Source organism: Rhodnius prolixus, unplaced genomic scaffold, assembly GCF_049639745.1.
Source record: "Rhodnius prolixus isolate KJV_2025 unplaced genomic scaffold, Rpr scaffold_6, whole genome shotgun sequence".
In the NCBI taxonomy this organism is placed as follows: domain Eukaryota; kingdom Metazoa; phylum Arthropoda; class Insecta; order Hemiptera; family Reduviidae; genus Rhodnius; species Rhodnius prolixus.
Genome location: NW_027411634.1, coordinates 19,024,997 through 19,050,117, shown reverse-complemented (window position 1 = coordinate 19,050,117; position 25,121 = coordinate 19,024,997). Strand labels below are relative to the sequence as shown.

The 25,121-nt window shown below is 31.9% G+C and overlaps 2 protein-coding genes and 1 long non-coding RNA gene across 4 annotated transcripts in view; 1 reads left to right on the top strand and 2 right to left on the bottom strand.

Moving 5' to 3' along the window:
* Positions 1–17,415, bottom strand: part of Best1 (bestrophin 1) — a 49,753-nt gene extending 32,338 nt beyond the window's left edge. Inside the window, exon 1 of the mRNA XM_074141202.1 lies at positions 16,928–17,415. Within this exon, the coding sequence (XP_073997303.1) occupies positions 16,928–16,998 (71 nt within the window). The 5' untranslated portion in view covers positions 16,999–17,415. The remainder of the gene's footprint in view (positions 1–16,927) is intronic.
* Positions 17,416–20,770: 3,355 nt separating this feature from the next.
* LOC141461452 (uncharacterized) lies at positions 20,771–22,761 on the bottom strand. Of its 2 annotated transcripts, none has more exons than XR_012462869.1 (2): positions 22,497–22,761; positions 20,771–20,947 (listed from the first exon to the last, which is right to left on the bottom strand). It is a non-coding gene; the product is annotated as an uncharacterized lncRNA (long non-coding RNA). The 2 variants fall into 2 exon arrangements; XR_012462870.1 differs by having other exon boundaries at positions 20,771–20,923.
* A 1,118-nt stretch (positions 22,762–23,879) lies between these two features.
* The window catches only part of LOC141461449 (uncharacterized), a 33,800-nt gene continuing 32,558 nt past the window's right edge, over positions 23,880–25,121 (top strand). The window contains exon 1 of the mRNA XM_074142589.1: positions 23,880–24,158. Coding sequence (XP_073998690.1) covers positions 23,881–24,158 — 278 coding nt within the window. The 5' untranslated portion in view covers position 23,880. The remainder of the gene's footprint in view (positions 24,159–25,121) is intronic.

The following is a 25,121-nucleotide window of genomic DNA, read 5'->3' as shown; positions in this document are numbered from 1 at the left end:
CCGCTCAAGGAAAAGCTATTCGAGATTTAAAAGAAACATACAAGTCGTCTAAGAAAATTTTCTTGGTTTAAAGTTGCGGTGTATATACAGCTTGGAGGGCTCCTAATGTTTTAATGGATTTGTGGTGCTGCTAAACCCGCAATGTTCACATGTCTGCATGAATAGAATAATACTAGTTTAAGAATCTAAAATTACTATTCAATTAATTTGCTTTCGAATCAAATTTTTTGAATCTTGAGCTGTTTCGCAAACATAGTCTGAAATGCGTTTATCGGAAAAAGACAAAGGCAAGTTATCTGTTCTGAAAACTCAAGAAATTGTTACCTTTCTGCTGTTGTTTAATCTCTGAATGGCCAATTTTCCGACATTTACTTGCGCTTTGCACTATTTTTTTTGAATAAATGGCATGATTATTTCTCATTTTTAGTTGTTTCAGATATATACAGTAGCGTAACCTAGATCCTATTCAAAATATTTGTTAAAGAAAGGAAACATTTCTTTTATTAGTATTTTAGAATTACTAATAATATTCCGCATACTAATATAGCTCAAGAATCATACTATAATACTACAGTCTGGAGCTTCTTGCAGCCTACTGCACTTGCGCTATTGTTCACTCCAGGTGTGATAAGTGCTTGATATTACAGAGCAATGATGGCGAACCTATGACCCGCGCAAGCTTTTTCACTGACCCACAATTGCTAGGCAACCATTTGTTTGTTTACGCGGTTTGATTTATATTTTCTAATTGTGTGGATAATTTATATTCTATCTGTATTTTTTTCAATCACACATTGACACAAAAACAATTTAAATGCTATCTATAACCTTTAGTTTGATCATTGCAGTTCTAAAAGGCAAATGACGACAAATGCTTTTATAGTATTTGAAATAGAGCAAAAGTGTTTACAAAATATCAAATAAAATGTATAATTTTACTCATATTTTGTTTGTTAAAAAAATCGACAACCCAAAGCAAGTAACCATACTTAGATTTTTCTTCAGATAAAACACACTTTTGTAAGGTTTTGTTCAGTTATGTTTGTAAAAAGAGACTTCCATAGCACTTGTTTCGTCCCGTGTTACCCCGTTAAGCCAACTGAATTTTAAAGATGTTTAGTTTTGAAAATATTCAGTTTAAAATTTTTAAACTTAACTCTTGTGCAAATGGGCATTAGTGACCCAAGAGCTAGTACTAAAAAAAAAAAATGAACAAAATTTGACCCACGTCTCAAAAAGGTTCACCATCCCTGTTATAGAGGGACCGAAAGCTAGTCTACCGACTATCTTAGGGAGCTAACTAAGTGAGACAAGGTACGTTTTAATCATACTGCCACATTAAAATGCTTTTACTGTCCCAAATCTAGACAATTCATACGCCAATTCCAAACCAGTATATCACTACTTTCTTGTTGTATAAAGAAGTAATGTTTTTCTTATTTGAGTAAGGTTGCTTAGAAAAGGAAAATTATTTCTGAGTTATTATACTATTTGTGTGGAACAGATTAGATCTTACTCCGGTCTTTACTCAATCATAGATACGTATCCCACTCTACAGCCCAGTTCGAGTCTTGGCCTCCTTCAGGAACCCTGCCCCACTCTTCTTTATCCATCGCCACTGAACACCATTGCGGATACATCCCCATTCCTGCAGCAATCCTTCCTACTTGTTCGATCCATCACTTCTGTGGCCTGTCTATTCTCCATTTCCCAACTGGCTTGAAAGATATAATTCTTTTGGAGATATCCTTATATAGCTCCATTCCTCATTTTCTCGAACCGGCCCAAATATGCGTTTCAACAATTTCCTTTCAAAAAATCTCTAGCTTACGCTTATCTGCTTCAGTAAGTAACTTTTTTTCCAATAATTACCAAAAACCAAAAAAGAATTGTAGTAAAAGATAACTCGTAATCTCTCTTCAATGATGCAAAAGTAATATTAAACTATTTTAAGGAACTATAACCAAATAATCTATCAGGGGAATCATCTATCAAATTCATTCGAACATTGGTAGACATTTGATGAAGGTAAAGTAATCTTATATTGACTTTAATTGGCACAGAAAAACACTAAGACCTTGAGATCTGGTGACGTCATTCACATAATCCTTCGCAAATTTAGACTAGCCTATGTAGAGAGTCAATGCTCTACCGTTGGGACAATTTAATCAAAAAACACGGCACACTAAATCGGCAGGTGTCACTTACTTGATGAAATAAGATTTCATCATCACTAATGTACTAATTACTTAATTAAGTGACAAAATAATTGATCATATTTCTAATAATTATGAAATTTGTTTTGTTTTAATTAATTACGACATTGTTTTACAATATTTGATGACGAGGATGACAAACAAGTATTTTTTTAATGAGTTCGTAATCTTATTTTTTTTAAACTTATTCAGAAGAAGTACCCCTCTACCAAAAATTGTATTTTCCAAAAATCAACTTTTCGCTGAGTGTAAGCCATGATCGATTCCTTTAGCAAATAAACTCGACTCAGAAGATGATAGTGCTAAATTCTTAGGCTTACAAGGAATACTAATTTTCTAAAAAATCTATTTTTTAAACGCCATCAATTCTACAAAGAAGATGTCTAATCATCAAGGCCTGAAACCGTACTTTTTTTTATTTATTTAAATTAAATGTGATAATTTTATCTGTTCCCCAGTTTGTAGGAATTTTAATTACGATCTGTAGGAAGTAATTAGTATAAGTAATTTATTCTATAATAATACTCAAACTTATATAATTACAAATTAAATATGGGCCAGCACACTAAGAACTTTACACGTATTCCAAAATTTGGAATCCAAATAGAAGTCAGCTCACTGATGTAATAAAACTATTGTATTATTACTCCATATTTTCTTTTTGTTTAGGTATTAAATACTTAATTACTTATTAATTGTAAAATAAAATTTAAAAAAAAATTGCATCATAACAACGATGTCTTGATATCCTTTACGAATGTTGAATCCTGTCAATACAATAAGGCTACGGTCTATTTGCCAATCAACAATGATAACAACAAAAATCTTATTATTTCACTTCCTTCCGAGATGAATACTTACAGATTTTCCTAGATCAGTAAATAATTATGGAATCCAACTGCCATTAATAAAACTTGAGTTAAATTATGAAGAAATATAATAAAATGTAAATTGTAAGTAAGTAATTTGTTTGAATTTGAAACTTTAAATTTACAAAATGGACGTCTTTCAGCAATTTACATTCTACACTTTAACAATATAAATTATTCTTGTTGTTCATTATTTTTGGTGACTGATTCATAGTTTCAATAGGATGAAAAAATAATGGCCATTTCAGTCGTGATACAATTATTTTGCCGAGCTTTCGACCTAGGGACTAGGTCATCTTCAGGGCTGTGGAACATATTTACAGATTGTTAACAATGATTCTATTAAAATGAATATGTATAATATAATGAAATTTACAAAAATTATTTACCTAGTTTACAAAGTAATATTTTTACATTACAGGGTTGGTGTGTCTTCTGCCGTGTCTGTTCATGGACTGAGTGTGATCGGTCTGTGTGTGATATGTGTTAGGTTGTGTGGCAGTCAGTGTTGCCAATTGTCAAGTATTTTGTAGTAAGTTTGCGTATATGTTGTTTAAATTGTTTGTGTCTATTTTGAAATTTAAACTGTTTTTCTGTCTTAGATATGTATATCATTTCTATCCAAAATCCTAGTAATTGGCTCTCTTAGATTTTTTTTTTTAAATCATTTTACCGCCAAAAAAGCCATGGCTGTTTCTGAGAAATGTGATATTCTTGCTGGCCAATACTCAGATAAGTTGTTTTAGATCGCTTTCATCTTCTAAAAATTCTGCAATATACAAGTGAGAGAACCTATTACTCTGATCTTGTGGCTGTATCCCCAGATTTTTGTACCATTCTGAAACCTTCCAAAACTCCATGTCTCGGCAGATTCTAGAAGGACTAACCAATCACTAGATAAGGTTTAAGGGAAGTTAGTGAAAAGATGTAAAAACGGTTAAAATCAACTATATTATCCAACATGGTGGGCCTAAGCACATTTTCAGAATAAAAAGAACATAAACCTTGAGGAATTTTTATATCTACGTAAATATCTCAACGATAAAACGTCGAGGCACTTATACGTAAGGTTTTTTCTTTAATTTTATTATACTAAGGCGTTATCTTGTAAACACTGAAAAAACGTTTTTAGTAAAAACATCGGCTCTTTCACTAAATCTTTTAAAGTTCCAACTTGTTAAAAATGATTTTTTATGAAACACTATCATATCCTCTGTCAGCAATACTCTAAACATGAGTCTATTTCTTCGATAAAAATCTAAAAGTAAATCTATGTGCGATGGTTAATATTGTTAAGACCATTCTCAGAGAGCTTCTAAAAGCTTCTAAATGACCGTCAGCCAGCTGAAATGGATACCCCCTGGTACTATCCATTATTTCTTCTACACTCTAGCGGCAATCTGGTGCAGCTTTAATTTGGAACTGGTCAGTATTTACCACTTAACCAATGTTACTGTAATTTACGTTCTCTGAAATAAAGATAAGAAATAAAATTAAAAAAAGATGTTCGTTCTTTTCCCCTGCAATTTACGTAAAACAAATTTTTTGATACAATCTTTTAAATAAGTTTACAAACAGAGATATGATTTATTAATTTACGAGAGAACAAAAATTAATTACTTATTATCTCAGCCAATCAAGATTTTGGCAGATATTTACTTGGAGCTTTGCCCAGGTCAAATATATTTCTTTATTTTGCAATCTAAGGAAGTGTTTTTTGCTGTTATTTTTTTCATCTTTTTTTTTTCTTTTAAGGCGCGTCATCATCTGAGGTCATTGGCGCCTGAATATTTAGTTCAGAGTGTTCTGTGTGATTGGCGACGTAAAAGAAAGAGCGTTAACTATTGTTCTTTCAATTTCAGACTTTAAGGAATGAAGTCGGTTGATGTTTGATCCTTTTTTAGCACTTCCGTAAAGCCCGTAGAGTCCAAAAATAGTTTTCTTTGGTTCGTTAGAGTCAGTTTTGAACGTTTGTCAAGTATTTTTGTTTTAATTTTGGGATCTCAGAATGTGGTCTAATCGTTTGAGTCTCGAGTTGGTCAAGGTGTAGTCCGAGTGTTGTGAAAGTAGAGAACAGGGAGAATTTTCTTGTTTAGAATAAATACTGTAATTATAGATTTCAATTCAATTACTTTAGATTGAAGCCAAGGCTCAAGAAACTTTAGCTGAGGTTGAAGTGCACAGAATCTCAATTATTTTTATTTTTTTTAAGTTTATATAAATAAAAATAACTTCCAATACTTCAGAGACAATATACGATGGGCTAAAAAACATGACGTAAAGGCAATGAAATTGCCTAATTCAGCGTTTCCCAATCTGTGGTACGCGAGTTGCTGGTTGGTGGTACGCGAAAATTAATCTATAATGGCAGATATAAAAAGTTAAATCATAAAAATACCAGAGAAACGTTTTTTCCGATAATACCTAAACATTATTTTAATTAATTATATTATTAAGTAAAGTTGTTAATATGTACAGGAATAAGGTTAGTCTGTCTCAAGATATACGAGAAAATATTTAACAGGATTAAAATTGTCTTCCATGGAGTATTTTCCCAAAACCCGAAAACACAAGTGATAACTGGATTTCAAATCCCTTCTCTATAAAGAAAATTTAGGAAAAGCTACATCATTATCAATAAATGATAAAGAAAATTTAATAGAATTATCATGTGACAGAACTTAAATGATAACTATGTAAAGATCTGCTTAAAGAGATTGGATTGTAATGAGTAAGCTCTATCCCAGCAACATTAAATTTAATTGGTACTTACAGGTAGTTGAATGCTTAAAAGATATTAATTTTGAAGATTTGGGCACAAATATAATAATCCTAAAGAAGAACTTTGTAAATTAATTAATAATCTTGAAGAGAAATGTACGCAATTTTTAATTATTTAAAATAAGTGTTAAAACTAAGATCTTACACTTTACAAAGTTTTATAAAGTGAACATGAACTTGAACTCGTTTCTAACAGATACATTGTATCTTTGTACAAATAAGGATAATAATAGTAAAATAACACACTCGGAATAACAAATTTTACGAAATACAATCATTTTTTCTGAAGTGGTACAATTTAGCATGATGTACTACCAAGTGGTACGCGAGCCAAAAAAATGTTGGGAAACGCTGTTCTAACTTGTTACGAAATAACTTCTAACTTCACTTTCTAACGCTTTGAAAGAAGAATAAATGTAAAATTTTACTCTTTATTTTTGTTTGTCGTATAATTGTAACATCATTACAAGGTTGCAAAAAAAAAAATTGTGAATACTAGATAAATGAAACAATATTAAAGCTATCGCATTTCCAATTATTGTATTCATTTGTTGACAAAATTGCAAATAATATAAATTGCAGCAAAAAAGTTATTATCAAAACGGCCTTGCTGGTTGGTTGGCTTCAATAAAACTGTTACTAAATAAATGAATGCTTTCACAGTTAAAAAACTACAGAAAAAAATCTATCAGTTTCCCAATTTTTCCTAAATATATTTTCTGTAGTTCTCATTTTTTTTTGTATTTTCTCTTTCTCTAGTAAGAGAAATAATCGAAATATATTTTCGATTTTGAAATTCAATCGGTAATGTCCGTGAAAGTGGTTTCTACAAATTGGTCTGTTTGTGTGCACTATGTAAATCGAAAATCGAAAAAAAATCGATGTTTAAATTTGATATTTAGCTTAGATGCCAACATAGGATGCGGATACTGTTATAGTGAGATAGTAACTCTTGACTGACAGCTTTTAGCCACGTCTATTGTACTTACTGTAAAATACATTTTTGTAATCTATATCATTTTAATTAAAATACTGTCATTATTGAAAATGAGGTTAGGCCCATGTAATTACGGATACAATATAACACGCCTGCCATGATAGATAAAATCAATGATATTGCTATCATTATCACCATCGTATGATAATTTAAATAAGTAAAATAAGTAGGTTCAAATAGGTTACTTTTTGACATGACTGTACATAAAATTTATTGATTGTCATAATTTTTTCATAATTAAGTAATAAAACGTATCGCTTCAGTTTTACGTAAGTCAATTTTTATTTTTTCAAATTAGCATGTTACAATTTATTATAAAATGTTATGAATAGTGGGATTGTTTTCAGTTAGTGGATGTGTCTTTTCATTATATCGGTTTTTACAGATACACTCTAGAAAATTATTAGTTTGGTGAAAACGGATGTAAATAAATATCTTAGGGCAGACGAATATGTGTACAAAACTTCTTCCTGTGGAATAAGCAAGTTATCCTTCCAAACAGACGGGGGGAACAAAATTGATTCTCTCTGTTGCCGTTATTTATGGGGACATGGATCTTTAGGAGAAGGCTTGAGATCAGTCCAAAGGCTGGTGTTGGTCATCATGAGGAGAGCTAACTTCAATGAGACTGCACTTCATAGTATTGGAGACAGCAGCAAGTGGTTACGTCACGGCCATGTGAAGCGGAAAGGAGAGAGGAGAGATGGCTTAAGAAGATGTTCGGGTATGTTCCCGGCAGAAAGTAGTAATTGGGGTACATCAGTAAGGAAATTATCGGAAGAGCACTGAGATTTAAATTGGATGGAAAGAGTAGCATGGATTGTGGTTTTAGAGATCGATACATGGAACTGTTGCCATAAAATCGGAAAAAAACCTCCAGGTAATGATGGAGGTAGATCGAAACTAGGGTTGCCAACTGCCCTTTTTTGGAAATGACAGTCCTTTTTTAATATCTGGTTGTCCTTGTCCTTTCTTAAATTAGGAAAGGACGCCTTTTGTCCTTTTTTCAGATATTATTCACAAAAATCTAATTTATTTTATTGTATTTTTGATTTAAGTTCTGACTTCCGAGACTTCTACATTTGGCGGGTTGTTTTTCTGTTCCAACTGAACTGAATAGGTCAGCAGGTTATTGATGTAACGATGAACAAAATGCCAAAAATCGTACTGGATTTGATGATACTGATCAATTATATTCTTATGGTAGGTGAATTCCTTTCATAATGCCGACGCTGTTTTGAGGCCTATTTTTTTGCAATTAATCAGAGATTTCTGCATCAATTTTTAAAATAATCACTATTCATGGGATATCTTTCGAAAGGTGATTGTATGTAGATGTTTTTCATGAATAGTGCTCGTTTTAAACTTATATAATATTTTTGAGAAAAATGAAGTCAAAGTTTTTTGGAAAAAATTAGAAACTTGCTATTTCTTATGTTTGGGCCACAAAGTGAAATACTTAATATTATTATTTTGGAATATAAATTAGCTTATTTAAAAGGAAATTTAACCTTCTTTCTAATGAGCTTATTGAAATTGCTGTAGCTTTAATAGTTTGGGAAATATAGGCAAATGTTTGCTAAAAAGTAGCAATACCTTGAAAAAACATGAAATTAAAAATATCTATAAAACGGAGCCGAATCGTGCCATAGTTTATATAGAATTATTTGTTGCAAATGATGCCCAGAATCGCCTCCTGAAGTAACGGTGGTCTTATGCTGTACACCCTGAATATTCCCGGGCGCCAAAATCCTGTCAACGGCCCAGAATGTATCTAATTTTTTTAAGGTGTCCTTTTTTGGAACTTTATAGAGTTGGCAAACCCTAATCGAAACGCAGAGTAATAATAATAATAATAATAACAGAGGGGAGGGATTAGCTATGCGGTTAGCATACTGGACTCCCACGCGGAGGTCCCGGGTTCGAATCCAGCCGCTAACCCTTAGATTTTCTCTTCTTACAGCTCACTGTCCGGTGATGGACAGTGTTGTCTGTAACGAGAGAACACTGTCCGGAGACCGGCAGTGCACAGGAAAAAGCTCCGGGTGCCAATAACCTTATATGTTGACGCGCCTTAAATCATAAATAATAATAATAATTATAACAGAATAAAAGAGAAAATGGATTATTAGCTCAGAGATTAGCGAACTTGATTCTCATGTGGAGATCCCAGGTTCGAATCTAGCTTCTTACAGACCACTCTTTGTCCAGTGATTTCTAGAAGGTTTGAAAGTGGAGTGAACGGCCAAAAGGCGCTCCGGGCGCCTATGGCCTCAGACTATGACTTTTTATGTTAAAAAAAAAAAGGAGTCTGTAAAGGTTTATCACTTGATGAAGCACACCATCAAAATCTCGGGCATATTTAGAAATGCTAATAATAATTTTTAACTTCTTTATTTTTATTATCTCTAAAGATTTATACTTCTTTAAAAAGAGTTCCTATATTTACATATTTCAATAAGGAACAGATATTCTTTTTAGTACCGTGTTATGCAAATACAGAAGATAGATAGAAATCGCCAATAAAATGATGAAAGTGGTAAGCGGACGTGGGTAGAAGAAGCAAGCTGGCAGCGGAACAGGATCAGGGACGCCCTCAATATCGACCGTCCCATGTGAGCCTCTCAGAGTGGAACACGTGCACTAAGTACCAAGTAGCCAAGAATTGTAGCCTGTGGTTAGTCTACCGGCAATCTAACCTTAACATTAACCCAACCAAATAACAGGGTAAAAATACAACTCAAAGAGAAACGACCGTATAGTTAACCTACATTATTAGTTAGAAGATCTATATAACAAGGTCACAATCACTGGCTAATATTTACTAAACCAAAAAAAGAAAAACAACAACATCCAACAACGTCATGGTACGTAAACAACCGACCTCTTTCAATCAGACCCAACAAACATCGTCTCCTATGTCCGCCCAGATATCGCCATAACATTGCACGAAGGATATGAGTGTTCCTCATATTGGTCTATTCCTCATACACCACCAGAGTGAGGCAATATACATGTTTCAAGTACACACTTTTTTCATTTTACAATTTCGTACACAAAAAAGAGTAACTGATATCATTCCACTAAACATTACTTAGTCAAATGACCGTCCAATGAGTCACAAATAATAGTATAAAAAAGTAAACTTTATCTACTTCTATTCAGGAACATTAAATAATAATTTTAAAAAATATTTTCCTTATGTTTCAGAAGCTATAAGATCCGGTTATATTAAATATTCTACCCATCAATCCACCTTAACATCCTAATCCACTAGTATCCCGACTTACTCTGAAATACTCTATCTAAGGGTACGTTTACAACGGAGCTGTGAGTATAGATGATAGCAGAGATGATAACTGATAGAGTAAAATATAATCGCTGATTAGTGTGCACAACAGAGCTGTGATACATGCAACATGTCCGAGTAGTGAAGAAGAGTTTTTATGTTCAGCATCCACCAAATGGTATATTTTAAAGAAAAAACGCTTTAGAAAATATCATGTACATCCCATAAATAAAAAACGAAGTACTTTGGGCGAATTTCACTATTTATATAAGGAACTTAGAAATTATCCGGATCGTTTTTTTGAATATGTGAGGATGGGTCCACCCACATTCGACTATATTTTAGAAAAAATTAGGTCAAAATTAAGAAAACTTTGGAAAAATTGTCATGGAAATCCTATAACCATAGAAGAAAAACTAGTGATTACTCTTAGGTTAGTAATGATTTTATTGAGAAAAAACAAATAAATACACATAAAAATAAATGTAAGCACGATTTAAAAAACAAAATATTGTTTAAAAGTAAATAATAAAATAATAACCAAAAATAATGAGTAAAGACAGCACTAAATAATTTTTCGACGTCCATTTTGAAGCTCCGATACTGGAGTTCAGCTAGCAGAAAAATGAAAAATTCAATTCTATCATCTATGCTCGTTTATAGCAGCGAGTATGAGTCACTAGTCGAAGCTTCATTGTGCACGCTCACATAAGAATGTACTAGGTTATTCTATAAGCGCTGATGCATCACTGCTATCATCTCCGCTATCATCTATGCTCACAGCTCCGTTGTGAACGTACCCTAAGACGGTTGAAGCCACGCGATCTTCTTAATGAAGTAAGTGCTAGTGGACAATAGTGAACTGTTCTTTCTTTGGGGAGTTCCACCAATGGCTGAATTCTCCCCTCATGTTACTCATGTTTATCATGTTGAATCAGCTTCACTTATTGCTGAAATATACTACAATTGTGAAAATAAATAAAGTAAAACAAAAAAATGTTTGTAAAGTACTAAATTCACAGCCTTGTCTTAAAAAGCGCTTAGCTGAGTATGTAATAAATAAAAATCTAGTTTGGTTTAAAGAGATGTCAGAATCACGTAATAAATATAATTGTAACGCCAATAACATATACCAAGGTTGTGACTCTGTACATAAATTGTTAGATTCAATGGAAATAGATTTTCAAAATGGATTATTATGTAAAAGGGCTGATTCGAAATTTTATAAAATTTACAAAGATCTAAATTTGCGAGAAGCAAGTAAAAGATATGTCTGTGATGAGAATAAGGTTCATGTTGCTTATAATGAAGATTAGAGAGGAGGTGTTATCATTAAACTACTCTGTGACAGCTGATCTCGGCATAAGTTTTCGCTTTGTAATATGTCGGCTATAGAGGATACGTATCATTTTATTGACGTTAGTCCAGTTCTGAGAGGTTTTCGTCGGAAATACTTTGGGATGGATGCAATGGACAGGGGCTCACTCAATGGTAACGACTGGCAGGCATTATACAATTACACAATATTAGCACTGAAGTACAGGAGGGAATTGGTTTTTGAGTTCAATTAATAAATTTTTGTATTCAGGGAGACTTTTGTTTTAATATCAGCAACATCTCGGCAGACGGACTGATGTCCATGCCTATATTGTTTGTGATGATATACAATAATATTATTTTATGTATATAGAATTATTAATAAACATTATTATTATTAATAAAACAAAAAAATTATTAATTAAATTCAATAATAGCTTTAAAAAATTGAAAAATTACTAATGTATTAGAAGTAATCGTATTTAATAGAAAAATAAAGAAAAACTAGTAGAGCTAAAAATTCATGTGTTTTCACTTGAAAAAATGAAAGTAAAATTAAAAATACATTTGCAAACCACAATTCCCGTAGCAGATTTACAAAAATTTGCCTTAAAAAACCCCCCAATTTTCAAGAAATTTAATGTTTTTTCAGTCCCTTAAAAGTTCCTTTGCCAATCATTTCATTGCTCTCATAAATTAAATTGTCATTGGGTTTTTTTCCCAATAAAATCGGGCAAATTGAAACAACAATTCTTACTCATTCTTTTACTTAAATAACTGATCCCCGGCTAGCAAAGGGCTGTTCGTGGTGATCACTCCATTAAATTTATTTTGACAGTGCCTGAAGAACAAATTGACAAATTCAAAATTTACCCTTCCCAGATTATAACCTAACATTCAGGAGAACCTCGTACGTCTCACATCCTTTTTGGCAAGTATTTTTTTCCAATTTAATGCGCTGAGAGAAATTCTATTGTAAATCAAGTGTCCCAGATCGAAAACTTTCTTATTTTATTTATTTTTAGCAGCACCCAAAAACAAATGACTACTTAATAATTATTTATTTCTATTAAAAGATATAACACCTTTGTATCGAACTACATACGAGGTCTGTAAATTAAGTAATGAGACAGATTTTTTTATTCAAAAAGAATTACAATTCTATATTGTCACCTTCAAAATAACTTCCTTCTGAAGCCACACAGCGCTGGAGACGTTTCTTCCACTCCTCATAGCAGTGCTCGAACTCCGATACTGGAATAGCCTTCACAGCTGGTCGGTTACAGCCGTTTGAATCAGTTCCCTTGAGGTGATTTTTGGATTCAATTGCAAATGACCCCCATTTTCTGGAACGTGTCATTACTGGTAACGAGTGTTGGGTGTTTGAGTACGACCCAGAAACCAAGCGCCAGAGCATGGAGTGGCACATTTCAATCTCTCCAAGGCCCAAAAAAGCAAGGATGGCAAAGTCGAAGATCAAAAATGCATGCTGATTTGTTTTTTCGATCTCCACGGAATCGTCCACAAAGAGTTTCTACCTCAAGGTCAAACTGGTCAATCAACACTTTTACCGAGAGGTTCTTGAAAAACTTCTGAAAAAGGGTCATTTGTGTGTGACCGAACATTAAGAACAAGTGGGTGTTGCATCACGATAATGCTCCTTGTCACACAGCACAGTAAAAACATTCCTGTGGCTCCTCAGCCTCCTTAGTCGTCTGTCTTGAGTCCTTGGTGACTTTTTTTCTCTTCCCGAAGTTGAAAAATCATTTTGGGACAGTCGAAAACATTCAAACTGCTGTAACCGACCAGTTGAAGGCTATTCCAGTATCGGAGTTCGAGCACTGCTATGAGGAGTGGAAGAAACGTCTCCAGCGCTGTGTGGCTTCAGAAGGAAGTTATTTTGAAGGTGACAATATAGAATTGTAATTCTTTTTGAATAAAAAAATTTAAAAAATCAGTCTCATTACTTAATTTACAGACCTCGTAAATTATAACAATATATTTTTCTTGAGTATGGTTTAAAGAGTAACCAACATTAAAAGAAAAACAAAGTAGTTCTTTGAATAAACAACAGGTAGAATCTTCCTAATTATAATTTAGAAGGCATGGAAAAGAAAATGTTAGCCCAAATTATCCTCAATTTTTAGTGTTTGGTTTACGCTGATCGATTAGTAAATCTTGCCTATTATCGATTTTCACACTGTCATAATCTCCCAATATTTGGAAATACGAGTATATCAACAATAGTGCACACTTCTTGTTTCAAGTAAAACGAAAAAACGTTATAACAAATTTGATAACAGGTATAGTCGTACTTAAGGAGTTCTAGTACATTAAAGAGCACCACAATAAAAGCTACATTAATATTCCAAAAAAGGAGACGAAGCCTTTACAAGGGCATATCGACCCGACAAACAAGTATTGCAGGCCCATCAATGTATATAAGGACTTTATTCATAGAAATGATGTCGACTCCATTTTAAGGCAAGGAAAACTGTATCTGGCCATTCTTAGAAATTTGAAGACATTTTTGTTTAACATTTTAAAAAGTCAGAATTCATTTTTTCAAATATTGTAAACAAACATTAAATTTATTCAGTAAAATTTGGGAATTTATTAATGAATCGAATCTCTATTAGGGTTATAAAGATAATAAGTCCGAATATTACACTCTTTAATGACCCAGCAGAGGTAATCAAACTACCACATCTCACCTAGAACCGCATTAGATAGCAATTTCCTGGAAACAGGCAACAAATGACAGTTAAAATGGAAAGAGCATAAGAAGTATTTGAAAAAAATACCTAAACTGAATTGATAACTGAATTCAGTTGAGTTGGTTAGCAGAATTTGTCTAAAGGCTTCTTATATTATCGGGGTTCCACGAGATTGCCATAATCTTTAGAAAAATCCAATTTAAACTTTCACCTGTGAACTTTTATAAATTTTTTAAGCGATTTTTTAAAAGTGGAACAATTGTTTAAACAAAAATAAAAATAAAAAAGATATGATGTCTATCTCAGAGGAATACCACAAAGCCGGATTGAGTCACCACATTCATTTGACCGTTTGTCCTTGAAAAACTAATTTTATAAGTGTTCGATAAATGCTATGTCTAATCAGCTAATCTCAAAATTACATTTGAAATTACGTATTATACATAACCGAAAGTAAAAATAAGAAAATATGAAGAGAATATGTTATTATTACAGCAATCCGGAAGAGAAATTACTTTAACTTGCCATTCTAGATTGAGTTCCGATTAGAACAACTTTTCATCTACTTTGTGACGTAGTTTGTGTTCATTTGCACCCTCGGTAATTTCCTGCCAGGTTCATCTTATATGTGGAAAGAGTTTAAATGTTTAGGAAATAAATCAAGAGAGAAGCGTTTTAGCACAAATGGTTAAAGCGCTAGGTTCACATCCGGTTGCTGACATTAGATTTATTTTCTTAGGAACTTCAAACAGTCCGAAGATGAACATGATTCACTGAACGCCAAAAATGCACTGAATGAGCCTCGGTGATTTTAGATTTTGAAAAGTAATTAATTATTTATAAGTTAATTGCATTTTAAAGAAATGCATGAAAGCTTCACCCTCTTTTTTCAACAAATTGCAATAAGTACACTATTTTCGTCTTTGTTTGTAATTTATTTTAATTAATCTTAGCAGATAATTCAATAGACAGCTCAAAAATCCACTTCAACTGCTACTTAATTCGATCTCATTTAATATTGATGTTTTTTTTAATAGGCTACTGTTGCTTCTAAAGTGGTAAACATATACTCGCAAAAACAATGATTAAAACTAGCTGCATTCATGGAAGTATCAAGTAAGCCACTGAAGATAGTTGTATGTATAAACTTAAGATTCATTACAATATATCTTCTAATAAGCATTTTCAAACTAGATGAAGCTATAAATAACTGGCTTTTTAATTCCAATTTTGCTAAAGAAGTAACTTTACAAGATTCGAAACGAAAGAATAACCGTCAAATGAAACTTTACAGCAATTTTTTAGTTTTCGCACTTTTCTTGAAAAGCCTATAATGATTTTCATTAAATGTTGAAAACATTCCATCAATATAATTTGAAAACTAGGGTACTTTGAAAGAAAAGCTATACTTTCGAATGTACTGTTTTTGGCACTACTAATTTGCAATCTTTGCATCAATGTACATTAATAACTTTGCTAGAATTCTGACTTTAAGGACAATCTATTGACTGGACTTGTGATTTTACAAAATACGTAACTGAGTTTTGTGAAAGAGGAGACGCAATGTTAGCCAAGCGGTTAGAGACGAGGCCCGCAAAACTAAAATGAATTGTGGTGGTGCATTCGATTTCCGGTCTAGGCCTTGAATTTTAATTAAGAGAACTTCCTAGTAATGTACATGTACCAACCGTCTCAATCCGCGGTATTTAATTAGCTAGTTGGAAGTAAAGACCGCCTGAAAAAATAAGCATTACTTGTCTTCTTTTGTTTTATAACCATAAACGGATATTCCGGTTCACCAAATTGAAATAAATTCTTTTGACGTTGATCCTATTTTTTGGCGTTATGAAAGAAACATAACAGTCAAACGCTCACATACATATGTATACATAAGATTTTTAAAATCACTTCTTTATACTAAGGTGATTTCATAACGGATATTTTGGTTTAAACTCCAAAAAGAAAATGACCTATAACTCTATTATTAAGAAAAGTGAAAAAAAAGGTAGTGATAAAGTAGCAAGTGACGAAACTTCAAAACAGATTCCAGAAGCAAATCATAAGAAAAATCGAATTTCCAGTTCATGACTTACGCGCAAAATTAAGTGAGTTACGCGATTGTACACCAAATAAAATCTGAAATTGCAGTAATTTTGAGTTTTTGAATTGTATTTACGTCACGTTTAATAACTCTCATAATTGCATTTAAGTACATATTTTGAAGAAAACTTAATTTGAAAAACTTGATAAGACTGTACCACTTTACAGGAGTAGGTAAGAGTAAATAACAATATGGAGCGATCTTTCTAAAGGTAGTCAAAGTTAACGCAAGAATCCCCGCCACCAAAAAAAAAGGCCGCCAAATTTGAAGTTGTGAGATCCGTGATGTTCAACTAAAACAAGCAATAAAACATTTAATATTCCCCATCAATACACGAAACAGGATTATCTTCTAGGCTACATCAGATCTCTTTAATGTCCTTTGACATAAATTTAATTAAAAAATAGAAAGTTGGCATAGATGAAATGCCCTTTGCTGTTCACTCCTACTAAGGTTATTCCTCACTTTAGTCCCTCTCACTTGATGTTTGTAAATGAAAATGGTTCAGAGTTTGACATCTCTATTAAGTTATATTTTTAATAAGTTTGATATAAATCGGTTTAAAAAAAAACATCTTTTGAGACCAATTATACGAAAATAAACTTAAGAAAAATTAGACTTTTATAAGTAAAGGGCTTACCTTAACAGCAATGTCAAAAAGCAACCAAAACCTTTGCACGTTGCAACTTCAGCTGTATAAGTAACGGTCATTTTTTGTTTTTAATAATTTCCTTTCTCGATATTTTATTTAAATTAAATCACAGAAATATCACAGCCTCGTCGATAAAAGGATAAACATACTATTGCCATACCGTTGATAAAAATTAGGCACAACATTATCATTCATCACATTCTTTTTGTTTACAAATTAAAACCCAAAACGGTTGTCATAACCTTCCACCTCAACACTTTAATAAATATTAATGTAATTATTGTTTGTACACGTTAATAAAAACATAAATAAGTATAAATTATATTTACACAGTACAAGAAAGAAATTCAAACTAACGCACAGTACTCGCACAAATAGGTGATAAAATGTGAATATTATTGCGCATCGTCACACTGCGGCTAGACTTGAAGTGGAATTGCCGTTTCTCGCATGGTATGGTCATGGTTGTTTGAATATAGTTGGAGTAGGGCAACCAGTCTGCCATTGTGTCTCTGACAACCAACATCCGATGCTATCTAGTGAATTTTCTGAAAACCACTGATATTCATTACTAGAACAGTTAGACTACAATTCCATCATATTTATTTAAAAAACCACTTACTCTAATCTCCGACTATGGAATGGCGCAACAATGTAGCCTAAAATGGACTGGTAATTTATTTAGTTTGTAATCAAATTTCATATTCAACCATATTACTTCTTCTTTTGTTTATTTTCTCATCAAAATTAATACTGGCTTATACTTCATACATTGCTCTACTCAATAATTTATTAATGGAAATTTGTCTTCCATTGCAAGACAGAATTAAGAAGAAGATTTACTACAATTTTGGTCAACCATCATATCAATTTTTTAACAAGCCAAAAACTTCAATATTGATGAAAGATAACTCATTGGCTACAGTAAAACAATGATGACTTTCCATCATAAATTAAATTAAACTATTGAAGTTATTCTAACACTTTCAGATTAGATGGTTTATGTAACACTGAGACTTCATATAGCCCAAACACAAACTAAAATTATTGATGTTTGGCACAAGTAAAATGTGTTAAACCCCTCATCTTTATTTTATTTTACCACGTTCCTTTGGCTATCACACCTGTTCAGGAAGTCCAGAATATTTATTATTATTAATCTTTATTGTACAAAAGTTAAACTTTTTTACAAGAGTTTGTCACTATCATCTAGATTATAATAACATAATGGCTTTACACACAACCTTTAAATTGAAATTAAATTTAAAGAGAAACAAAAAAGATTTTACATATCAATTTATGGAAAGGAAATTTACTTTGAAATGAACTTAAAACATACTTGAGATTACAGAAAATGTAATACTAAAAAGTAAAAAAAATAATAATATGAAAATAAAAAGCTAATAGTATCATGTTGTTGACTGTGATAAATTATTACAATAATAATGTTTGCAATGATTTAAATAAATATAATAAATATACATTTAAGTAAAAATAAAAATTATATCACTTCTTTTAGTTACCAAAACATCAAAATTCCTTGGTAAAATAAAAATAATTTATTTAACTTTTCTTTTGGTTACCGCAATGAAATTTGTAGTAATTAAACTTGAACAGATCGGAAAACAATATAGTTATTAATTTAACAATTATTTGTTTTTTAATCTAAGTTATTAATGAGTTATTAATAAAGAATTAATTAAGTATTGAGAATGTTTGAGCGAATTTTTATAACATTTAAAAAGTACTGATAAACAGAACTGACGGAGTTTTGTGAGGTCACGAGAAGAATATCGGAGCTGTAGTCTTTCAGATAAAGATCTCTCAGTGGTTGATAAGCTGGACATTGCCAAAGTACATGAAGAAGGGTTTCGGCTTCTTGGCAGCCACACACGTGACATTCTTCGGTACAGTCTATGGCACAGTTGAAATGTTTTGTAAAGATTTTGATTTCTTTTGCACTGGCTAGTCGGAGCTGACATGCTAAACGAATTTTATCGAAGCTCATATTAAAATGTAAATAATTAAAAGAGGGGTATAACTGAGAGAAATCTTCATTGTAGGAGGATATATTGGCTCTGTTGATATCTATCTGTGTCCTTCTTTCCACCAACGCCTCAACGATTTCAGATCTATATTGCATGATAAGAAAAGGATCTTGAGAGTTGAAAATTTCTGTTCTATTTATGGAGTAAAACAATTGCTTGATCTGGGTGATCCAATTAATTTTCAAGTTGGGGTGTAGTGAATCCAGAATTAAGAGGCGATTATAGAATATTCTTGGATATCTATCCGGTGGCATTAATAACAATTTTATTAGCCAATTAATTGTCCTGGAGAATACTTGGTAGTGTAGAAAAGTCCAGAATACAGAAGCCTAAAATAATATTAAGTGATGTCCGAATTCATCACATCGCCCAATGCGTAGCAAATGTTGATAAAGTGGTCGATAACCATTGTTCCATCCAAGCAAAGCAGACATAAATAGGCATTAACTCCGCTAGCATATGCTGATACACCTTGATGGTAATCTTGCACCCGATACTTAGAATAGATACATAGATGCCGATTTCTTGTCTAAAACTTGATGTCACTGTCACTTACCTACCTAGTTCCACTCTGGCCACTTGTCCTAACTTTGAATACAACTGTTTGAAGGGACACTTTCAGGATTCAGGATTACTTGAAGCTAAATGAGCTATACTCTTTCTCCAGCACTATTTTATCTGAGAGGACAATATATATTTCATCAAACAATTAATGCAAAGGAGTTCTTTAAGATATCATTGTGTTTTAGTTTAGTTTTACACACAATTTCTACATCTAACATTAGTTCAGTACCCCGTAGGTACACAACACTATGTCCAATTTTAAATTTTTTACAGGAGAGCAAATGAAAGAGTTTTCTCGCGGTTTTTTCTTACTTATATGTCCACGCAAGTTATTTTGCTTAAATCTTTGGTGGATAATAAGTAACATAGATGCACCATAAGTGATGGCTGGGTAATAAAAAAAAAGAAATAATTTATTAGAAAGATTAAAAAAGTAAATTTTGAAAAATGTACTTAGTGTTATGTACCTCCGGGGTACTGAGTTGTATTTATTTTATTTATTTATTTAATAATTTGTGAAGTCTTTAGGCCCTACAAATGGGTACATTGCAGATGTTACAAATATTGAAAACAAGATACAATAAGAGATAAACTTTTCAATAAACAAAAGTAATAAGCGTTTAACAAACTAATAAATAATAATAAACTTCTTTAAAAATTAAATGAAATAAAACACATGAGCATAAGTTTAACACGAAAAAATTTGTTATAGAAGTTGTAAATTAAGCATTTTCTTTTTTTCTTGTTAAATTATTAATATGATTAATAACAATAATAATAATAATCATATTAATGGGTGCTAATGACCTTATTTATTGTTTTTGTGGTCTTGTTTGCACATTAACCATTAATTCCAGCTCTCAAAAAAATAATGGTTAATGTGCAAACAAGACCACAAACACAATAAATAAATAAGGTCATTAGCACCCATTATTATTATTATTAATTATTAAACATATATACATACGTTTAATATATGACATTAGTTAAATATATATTATCACAACTTCTTGCTTATAAGTATAATTCTTTTTATAGCTATAATTAAAGTTGTGGAGTGTATATTATTTTATCAGCAGGTGTCTTATTGCTGCCTTCCTTTACTAACTCATGAGCCTTCCTTCCCTTTGCCCTCTGATTTATAATGGCATTAGTGTGTAGAACTACAGTGGTCAGCCTTCTAGGAGCATCTTACTTTGCAAATTTATATTCTTTTGCGGGTGGTTTACTGGTATAAAATTGAAGTTACTCCGGCTACAAAGGCTCAGAAGTCTTAAGCAAGAATTTGGACTGTATGGAGCATACTCTCTTTCAATAGAAACTTTAATGATTGATGGCAGCATCCTGATTGTGACTCTGCATCTTGCTCAGCCTGAACAAGGTAATTTAATACATGCTGAAAAAAGATTATCAAGGCATGTTTATTATTATTATTATTCAGATCTGAATTCCACGATTAAGGAATTACTTATCTTTAACATTATATGCTCATGTAAATATTTAACTCGAATATAGTTTATTGGCGGAAGGCCTTCTCATGTAAGTAACGGCGTAAATAGTATGGACTATACTAATGAAAGTTCTGCATTTATCACAATGTTCAGGAATCTAACGACGAATTTTATCCAAGGAATAGATCAGCGATAACCACCAAGGAGTTGTTTTGCTCTCGATAGTATATAATATCCTGTCCATCAAAATATTTATGAAGACTAATGGTTTAGGTGGACAAGATAGACGAAGCTTACCAATGTGGTTTTCGCCCAGGCAGGTCCACAGCAAATATGCATCTTCTCGTTTTAAGACTGGTAAGTTGTGGGTATTCTATGCCAGAGCATAGAGCTTCAATAAAGGCTATTGCAAGCCTAGTGGCTTTAAAAAAAAAAAATCCGAAAGGTTCGAGGATACGAAATGTCGAAAATAATCTCCAAAAATAAGAATAAAAAGATGGAGGACAAAAGCTGAAGATCGTCAATAGTGGATACAATTCTTATTACAATAAGTATCTTTACAATAAGTTGAGAAGTCAAGGTCTTCTCGAGTTGAAAAGTCCTTCATTAAGGAACGAGATTGCTAGCAGATCATTGAGGTGCTTAACCACTACCTCCAGAACAAATGTTTTAAGAGAGAAACTATGATTATAAGAAGAAAAGAAACAAGAACAAATTCTAAAAAGGTAGTTTTTTTTTACCCATTTTTGGCCAAGATTTTATCGAAATCTTGTTGATTTGCTTTTTGCAAAAAATCATATTTATATGTTAAGCGAAGATATGCTCTTTATTTAAAAAAAGATTTAGGAATTGTACCTTTTATAAGAAAAGAGGACAAAATTGTGTAATTTTGGTGCTTTCAACATAATGCTTTTTCGTGTAATTTGGACGATCAACCCTTACATTTATACTAACAGACTGTACAAATAAAATTCAATTGGTTTATCCAATTGAAGGATAAACAATCCATTATCGGCACTGATTATTACTAATAATAATAATGATATTTCTGGGACAATGTAATTCCAAATTTAATTTTAAAAAAATGGAAAAACCATCTCTCGAGATGTCAATTCAGTTTTACATTCCAAATATAACCCATTGTATGGAGATATAAGCACTTTAGGTTTTATGGAAAAATATCTAAAATTTAAAACAAGTATTTGAAGGCATCGAATTATTAGCCAGTTGAGATTTCATCATCGCAATAACTGCAGATTATTTTCCGAATGTGAAATTTACGCTTTTAACGCAAATATTGTATGTAGCATTTGTAATTTGAATGCAGCTGATGATCTTCCGCATTTTCTTTTAATATGGCCAATTCTGGAGTTTCCAAGAAAGAAATATATCGAACAATATATAGATCCAAATTTAAGTGACATTGATACATTAAAGGAACTATTCATTATAAATTATTTAGAAAAAATTAATAATTAATATGAATATACATACTATTTCAGCTTTTAGAATTAAGAGTTTTAATGTCGATTAGCAAGCAGTAGCTACTCTACTTTTATATTAAACGCACTATTTATCACTTTATTTATTTTACTTCACATGAAACTGTTTGATAAAGTTTTAATGTATTTGTTTGTTTCTTTTAGAATTCCATTTTACTTTACTGCGCCTATTATTTTATGTGCATTCAATTTATAGTTGAATTCAACTTCTAATGCAATAAATATTTATTTTTACATGGTACTGATTTTCACTTGTTGTTTATTGTTTGCATTTGTTTATAGAAAATCTTCCAAAACAAATAAAGAATTTATTGATTATTTACTTAAGCAATCTACTTAAGTACAAAGTGCATAAAACTTAACTTAGTATTTTATTTTCATTCAATTAACGCATCTAATAGTATATTTTTGATAGAAATATACTATGTATTGCTAATTTATTTAATGTAATTATTTGATTTTAAAAATAATAAAATAATATTTTAAAATTTATACACGTAAACAAAAAAAATTTTTTTTTTTTTTGTATTTATAAAGTCTGTTCAGAATAATGAAACCGTTTAATGGTGGTCAAATCCTCTGGCCTTCTCTTTGGGAGTTGTTCCATTGTCCCTTTGGACATATAAGGGCTCAGTTTTCCATTAGGAGGAAGATATTTTTATGATTTTAAAAGTTACTAGGCTACTCAAAACAGAACAAACTTAAGTATAGTGGTGTAGCAATTCTGCTAGGGTGTATTGGTTAAGTTTTAGTATATAATTATGTGAACTGTTTCTCCGGACTGACCAGGAGCCTATGAAAAGAAGCCTTCCTTGAAATGATGATAAAAAATATTCATTGACAAGAATTATAATTTTTTTTTTTGTATAATTTGTATGAATTCCAATTTTAAATTATATGAATATTTGTACCTAAATAAGCTTTTTTGATTATTTCATTTCTTTCTAATGAAATGTGGCCCAGAACTCTCGAGACCTCGTTGGAGGTCTCTAGTAATGCAATAATTAATTATTTTAATATTGTATGGCAATACTAAAAAATATTGCATTACCTGTATGAAATAGATTTGGTACAATAGAACTATTTGGTTATCAGTGCAGAGTTCCCGGTTAAATGAGTTTAGTTTTTTGCTTGTTAAATCTAGTTAGCAATCCCATTTTAATCATAAAAGCGATTAACACCTTTCAGAGATGAACTGTCAGCGAGATTGACAAGACTATTTACTACATACACACTCTACACTTATTAGATAAAGTTGAATAATTGCTTTGCCAATGGTTGTACGGACAGTACGGACATGTAATTAAGCGCATGTGTGTACAAATGCGCACGATAAATACAACTTCAAGATAGGTGTGTGCGTTTGTACGGATAGTATGGTGGGCACACAGTTGGTGAGTGCGACTGGGACGCACCCTGGGCGGACTAAACATGCGGCTTGCTTCAGTATTGACCGGGTGGCCGATATGGCTAGTGTACCCACGCCTCAGACGCCTGTGCTAACTGTTGGTTGTCGCATGCTTAGATCGCCTTCGCACGAAAGCGTCACAACAGATCTTTCACTATTTTCTGTTTCATCAATATCTTCTGAAAGACGTGGTGTACATTTTGCCGCGAGAGGGCCAAGTCCAAATCCAGAATCCAGACCACAAAGGTTTGTGATTTATTAATATTTATTTTTGAAAATAAAAATAATTATAAAATACTCCTTTATTATAAGGTTTACTTACAATAAACATTTTTTTAAATTATTTTTTATGTTGATGAAAGGAGGTAGGAAATCCCTTTAAACATGAGCACTACAGAGTAGATCGCCGGCAGCAAATCCCACGGCGTGACAAACACGCCCGGATCAATCCCTCCCTCCCACTTTTAGACCTCATGCCCAGCCTCTTATCTCGACATGTACACCACACACAGACCGACAGGTTGACTACGGACCTGTTAGTCTTCTGCTAAAGTACGACAATGTTAAACAAACTGGTCATTATCAAAGTTTTCAACGCTTTGTTCTCGTTATCTTTTACATATATATATATATATATATTGCTGACATGATTGATGCAAGAGATAACAGGAATTGAACAAGAACAACAAATAAATCAAATATCAACAATAATAAAAAGTAATATATTTTCAAAGAACAGTGATTTAAAAATATAAACATGCTAACTAATTTCCTTTGTTACTAACTGATACCCAACATTGTACTTGTAAAATCTTAAAAGAAACAATGTTTTCTATTTAATTAATATTTCCTTAATATTACTGAAGTAGTGGTTAGATAAATTACTTTCATTCTTTACTCCAATATCTAATTTAAAATTTCCAGTAAAATTACTGAACTAAAATTGAAGGGTCTGTCTTGTAACTTAACAAGTTTTATGATTAACAACCACTTAAAATCAACTCATGTAACCTTGTTGAGAAAGTATACGGATAAATTCAAGTATTTAATCTAGATGTACCTACTTTTGGCTCAACAATTATAAATCTTTAAATTTAATGACAGAGTGAAAACACATTACAAACCAAATTGTAGCTGCACATCAACATTGCATATACTCTTTAAATACATAAATTAAAATTCTGTTGTATCATAATTTGCCTAATAAGT